General features: G+C 35.7%; 1 protein-coding gene across 1 annotated transcript; it reads right to left on the bottom strand.

The window, feature by feature from the left end:
- Positions 1-3,562: 3,562 nt before the first annotated feature.
- Positions 3,563-6,005, bottom strand: LOC143466038 (mitochondrial import inner membrane translocase subunit Tim22-like). The gene is made up of 3 exons (XM_076964614.1): positions 5,619-6,005; positions 5,007-5,188; positions 3,563-4,058 (listed from the first exon to the last, which is right to left on the bottom strand). Exons 1-3 carry the CDS (start codon positions 5,836-5,838, stop codon positions 3,903-3,905), a joined length of 558 nt encoding a protein of 185 aa, XP_076820729.1. The 5' UTR covers positions 5,839-6,005; the 3' UTR covers positions 3,563-3,902.
- Between the last annotated feature and the right edge of the window lie 603 nt (positions 6,006-6,608).

Below are 6,608 nucleotides of genomic sequence, written 5' to 3'. Positions count from 1 at the left end.
CTTGTAAGTTTACGTTTTAAGCAGCTTTCAAGATAGGTTTTGTAGTCGAAATGGACACACAGTAGGGTATGCTATATAATAAGGATACAGGTTTTGAAGGTACTTGCAGATTTTATTACTGTAGGCTATTGAGCAAACGTTTTTCATTTACCATGTCGTGAACTTGACCTATTAATTGTGTGACACAGAGTTGCAGAATGTCAGTAAGATTGTCCTATCTGTACACCTTTAGTGACAGACTAGCTGTTGGAAGAAACTATTTGCCGTCATCTCATGGTACGTTGTTTTATAATAATCATCGTACCGGTTCTGAAGTGTTGCGCTACTACGATTGCAAAAGTGAAAGCAACAGGGGACATTTCTGCTTAAGTAGGGTTAACTAAAGTCATCAAGCAAATGGTTTGTAAGGATTTGTGATTTTGTAATGTTGCGGCATGTAGTTCGTTAACTGAAAGCACGCAGCGTACTTATTCACTGGAGCCGCTAGAAGTTCCAAAAGAATTACGTCCAAGTTCCAAGTCATTTTTTCCGACTGGAGACAGTTCGAATTGAGAGTCGCGTCAATTAAACTCTTGAATCGAGTCATAGGTCTACTCTTGAATTTAAAAAAATCTGACGTCACACTAGTCATTGCGTGAAATTGATATTGATTAATTTCATGGCTGTTTCAAAATTTGTCAAGTTAATACCACCTTTCTGAAAAATGTAATTTGTTAGAAAAAAAAATCTTTTTTTGCTACGAAAAAATTTTTACCGTCACAGTAATCACTCGATTCGGGTCATTGTCGACTTTGTTTCAAGTCTACTCAAGAATTGACCACGTGTGTTGGCTAGAGAAATATGGATTCTGTGTGTTTTGGGTATAAGTTATTGTTGTCATCTGATGTCGGGGAAGGGTGGGGGGAATTCCTCAAAACATTGTTTTTCTTTGGACCTAACTTCAATTTGCATGTGATAACACATTCTTGCTACTAGTGTATAGAAACTTTGTTTTTTAGTGAAAATTTCGCTTCCTATTAGGCCTACCAAATTCTAACATTAGGATTTTTTAGATTTTGATCCTTGTTAAAATGGTATGAAGTGTAGACTATCAGTCTTTTGTTCTATATAGTTATCTTAGTGTCGGAAGTATCCGATGCAATATCTTTTGATGCATTAATTATTAATTCCCCCATCCATATTTTTGCAAAACGCAAGTTTAAAAACAACGCAGTACCCGGAGCTTTTGGAATAATTAAGAGCACTGCAGATCTATTAATTATAATCGTGTTTCGGTAAGTTCTGTTACAACACGCTATAATTATTTTCTGTCATATTGTTTTACCCAGCAGCGTAGCCGATAGGCGGTGCGGGAGGGGCCGTTGCCTCGGGCATCAAAATTTCAGGGCGCAAAAATATTGAATAAAAAGAAAAACTTCAGCGAAACAAGAAATTTCTGTAATCATTCACTAAAAATACAATTTTTTAATTTCGGGTTATTCTATAAGAAAGAATAAAAAGTAGGCTACTTTTTCTCAAAGTGGACGTAAAGCACATTGCCGATGATCGGTCATAACTTAAATATAAAATGATGGTGATGTTGTTTAATTTGTTTTTGTTTCAAAATTGATACCAGGTTTTTATCGCTTCACTGACGGTGAACCAGAGCATTGGGACATGAACTCCCTCATGAACCCAATTTATTGGGACCTTTTGGCGTTTTTACGTCATTATTCGTTAATTTTTTTGCTACGATTTATCGGCTTTAACCTAGGTCCTAGGAGAACGTATTAAGCGGGTTGCATAGCATTTCAAAATCGTTGTATACGGGGCACTAAATTTGTTTTGTATGGCGTTTCAAAATTTAACACCATAAATTGCCAGATATTGTACTAAGAATACATACCATTTCGAGGCCTGTTACAGCAATTTTTGATAGGTAAAAACCCAAAATGTTTGCGCATTTCGGGCCTAGTTGCCAAACGCGGGAATTTTGACACAGCTTTTCAAGTGGTTGATTTTTACATTCATTGGGAAAATGAGGAGTGCAATAGTTCTTCAAGCCGCCCTGGGCGCCAAAAATAACTATAGCCACTGGTTAAGCTACTCTTGCACTCGTTCGAATTTGTTTCACTAGTCTTATACGCCCAAGTATTCGCGTTTCCGCAGGAATTTTAATGAATGGAGGAGAGTTGAATGATTTTAACCTCAAAGCCCTTACATTAGGCCAACGTATGTCAATCTGACCAAGTTAAAACGTGATAGGCGAGTCGCTCGTGCATAAAGTAATTTTACAGTAGCAAGTTTTATCACCACCCACAACGCATACCTGTTACCCGCTTAATTTAAAGGTGAGCAGTTTAAAACAGAATAAACTTTACTTCCAGATAAAAGCTGTTTGTAAAATGTATGTAGAAATGTTTTAACAGCTGCTTTGTGGAAACAGTGATCGGTTAATTTAACCAATGGACGACTCAGCCCAAGACGTTTTCAATTCCTATTCGATAAAAATACCTCACTTTAGCACGTGATCACCGCAGCGATAATATCCACCCCGGTTCGTTCTTTTGTTCTTCGCCTGCAATGGTTCAGAAAGGCTTAACATATAAGTACGAGTGAGTACTTACTGGTTCAGTGTGGTTAACGAAAAATACCTGTTGGACATTAAACACATGGTATTTCAGTTTATGAGGGCGCAGGTTTGCAGAGCCCGGGACCATGCAAATATTCGCGCACCAATACAAACCAGAGTGAAACCAGTAAACCACTTAACTTAATTGGACCGGAGACACCATCTGCAACTGCCTTTTAACACCATGTATACAATAACACTATTTACACACATTAAATTGAGTTGATAACATCAAGGGCGTTACTGAGAAAGTTTAAAGCGGTGCAAAGACGTATGAAAGGGACGACCGAGGTTTTAACCGCCAAAATAGAACAACTAGGGAGCAACATTTTGCAAAGCGAAGACAAAGTGACTGAAATTTGACAGAGCTTCGGAATTAAAGCAACAGGTAGGAGTAGAAATTGCCAAACAATTTAGTTTAATTTAAACTGGACAGAAAGACATTCTGGCATATAAGCCGGTTAATTCACATTCTGCAACGAGAGGCTGTATTTTTACAAAAATTTTCTCGCAAGTAGACAAAGAGTGTGACGCACAAGTTGATAAACGCCGTCATTCCCGTCAAGCAATGCACGCCGACATTGATTCAATTTTGGAAAATAAAAAAGGCAAGCGACAAAAGGAAATCTAAGGACTTCGAAACGAATTTAATCATGACAGGAAACGTTTTCTCACTCTCAGTTTTTCTGAGTTAACTATTCTGGCAGATTTTATAAATACTGACAGTGACATTGGCATTAGCAAAAAACTTCAGCAGTTAAATAAATGTACTTCATTGCAATGGTTTCTGTTGTTATTTAGACACGAGCACTCCTCCATTAAATACAAGACGTACTCAACTGACTGGCCCAACAGATTTCCTGAAATAACTTGATGATGTGGGTTTATCATCTAAAGTAAATGAAATTAACCAGCTACTTACCTAACAAAATTTTTTTTAAAACCAGTCCGTACAGTTAGTTCAGTATATTTACTTTTTGTGCGAGTTATATTTGCTTCTCGTCTATGGCATCCTTTAACCATGAAACATATGTGAGAAATTCATTCGATTGTAATAAGAGCGCGTTGATTTGTTGTGCACTATTTTCAGACATAACTTAACATGACACAAACTAGTTCACTGTTTAGTTTGTTGGCAAGTCAAAAGTAGTAGCCTAAATCAATTTACAACATCTCAGTTCATCTTTTAGTAAGTTCTTAGGCTTCTGCTGTTCTTCATCCTTTGCTTTGCGACGTCAATTTGAGCTTGCCACGTTTATTTGTAAATAAATATAAATTATGATAAACCCTGTCATGAATGACCAAGGAAATAGTCAATGGCTGTGGAAAATGCTGCAAATCCCATTCCACCAAGGATACCAGCACGCAAACCAGCTCTCAGGCCAAGTAGTCCACCGGTAACAAAACCACTTGCTGAACTGTTTTTCATATCAGACACTCCTCGATACTGTATAAAAAAATCCGAAGTTGTAACTACATAAATTTAAATATAACCATGTCATGGGCAAGCAGTGACTGATCCTAGCTTTGCTTATTTATCTGAAATAAAGTTAACCTTAACTACTATATTGCATCGAAAATGACGATTCAATTGACCAAAACTAATCTGGGCTTAGGCAGTGTCTAGACACAAAGTTGATTTTTATTACCAAGCAGTTGGCAATAATACGGATTAAGCATAAATGCTAATAACTCATTTGTTTAAAAAATGTATTAAAGTAAATATGTGTATATGTAATAATGTAAATGTATCAAATAAATGGATTATATGAGCCTTTCTGCTTTAATTGTATTGTTAGCAATTACTTGATACTTAGACCTAACCTAGATAATAAAATGTTTAACAACTTTCAGGTTACTTTTTTGAGTTATCTGTATGTGCTTTTTTTCTTGTTTAATTGCGAAAAGCTGAGAAAAAGGAGCCAGGGACATTTTTTGCCGCCAGCCAAGGGGTTAATCCAATTATGACCAAACCATGGCCCACGAGCCGCATGAGTTATTTCAAAGGTTTGTGAGGCCCTGGTGTTGAAATCGTTGTATTATATGTAATGTGTATGAAAGCGTGCCCATGATTATTATTTTATTCGTGTAGAAATTGTTTGAGCGTCATAACATCCTTTATTGTACGTGTTGTTGGTACTGTGTTTATGTGGTTAGTACTGCATGTTATCCATGGTGACAATGTGCGGTCCGATTGAACTAGTGACGTAACTTTTGACCCACTAAGGTATTTCGGTTGGACATAGCTGGGTTAATCAAAAATGAAAGGGGGACATAAATTGTGTGGTAACAGTTTCTAACAACAGTAAACGTTGCTGGCTCTAAAAAATCTTTTATGGTTTGTGATTATGGAACGGAACAAACTGACCGAGTTGGTTAAGTTTAAACATCGTACCTTTTCAATAACACAGTGAGTCATAGAAAACATTGCTCCAATCACTGCAAAGTTTTTTGCATTTGATCCCATTTTCATTCGCATTTCTCTCAGTGTCTCCTTTACAGTTGGTACTTTTTCGGAGTAGTTTGGTGATTCCACTCCAAACGTAAACAAAGCAAACACAACTCCAAACCCTGCACCTGAATAAAGCCAAAAACAGTATTATTATAAATTTTCATAAAGAGTAATTGTAAAATTAAGTTATTGTGAAATTTTCCAACTCTTACTGAACCTGATGAAGCTATGTTAGCATAAACTATGTACAAGAATCAAAAACAAAGGTTAACCCTAGAGTGCCATTTTATATCTTGTTTTTTTACTATGTACTACTATTTTACTATATACTGTAAATTTAATATCATGAAGGTACCAGAAACTTTAACGGATTTTTAAGTTGTAAATAACTTCTTCAGCAAAATTGCTCATCATGCTAGCAATACAGAATATACTAGATATATATCAAAAACTAACCTTTTTGTGAGAAATTGTAAGATTAATTTAACAAATAACACACCCACTAATAAAAAGAATTTATCGCTTAATTTTCTGACACAATTACAGCACGCTTACCTGCCACACATGCAATTCCTGTATTAAAGACGCAGCTGTTCATAACAGCCTCCATATTTTTCTCCATTGTACTTGGAATAGGTGTGGGTATACCCCCAAACTGAGGATACTGCTCTCTTTGACGAAGTTTTTCGGGACCCACCAAATATTTTAAAACAGAACTATAAGCCACATAGCTGTCACCATTATTATTAAGATCAGGTTGAGCAGATGATGACATGTTCAAATCCAACTGGCTCTGTAAAACTGTTCCTTTCCGGGGTTTCAACTAACTTGTAACTTTATGTGCGGATCTTTTAGTTCAGGTACGCACTTCACATCAATCGCACAATCAAGTCATCTCTTTAACTGTGATAGTTATATTTCTGTTAATATAAGAGTTGTGAATGGATCAGTTCATTTCAAATTTATAGCTAAAAATTTATCCAATTTCTACACCAGAAGAGAATTACTGTTACATCTTATGCGTGTCATAGCAAAGCTAAATATCATCCACTTTTGTTACTCAAACAAATTTGCATCTTGCAGACGGATTAGCATCAATATGTTTGCAAGTTTTAGATATATCAAGTACGTAAACCAGTTACACCGAAAAAGTGTATAATCAAATAAAAATTATAGGAAAAATTTAATAAATTGTTATAGCGTGAAAAAAATTGGGAATTATTATCTTGCACTCTTAAATTTTGTTTTTCACCTTGGTACAGCCATAGGTGGGCAGAACCGCGGCACTTTTGAAAAAAGGATCGAATTACATTTTTCAAGAAATTTCAGTTAGTCTCGGTACTTTTCATGTGATTAGTTCAAAATTTTAACAAATATGTTTTCAAAAATATATGTTAATTAATCCTTAACATCATTTTCTTATCTGTTGACCTTTTTTAATCTAGAAATTTCAGGTAAAATTGCAAGCAAGTAACATCACATATGTTTTGACCTGAAGTAACATTTACTGGTGACATAATAGCGGCAAAATATTGCATTTGCAGC

Source organism: Clavelina lepadiformis, chromosome 7 (genome assembly GCF_947623445.1).
Source record: "Clavelina lepadiformis chromosome 7, kaClaLepa1.1, whole genome shotgun sequence".
Taxonomy (NCBI): Eukaryota; Metazoa; Chordata; class Ascidiacea; order Aplousobranchia; family Clavelinidae; genus Clavelina; species Clavelina lepadiformis.
This window is presented reverse-complemented; position numbering and strand designations above follow the sequence as displayed.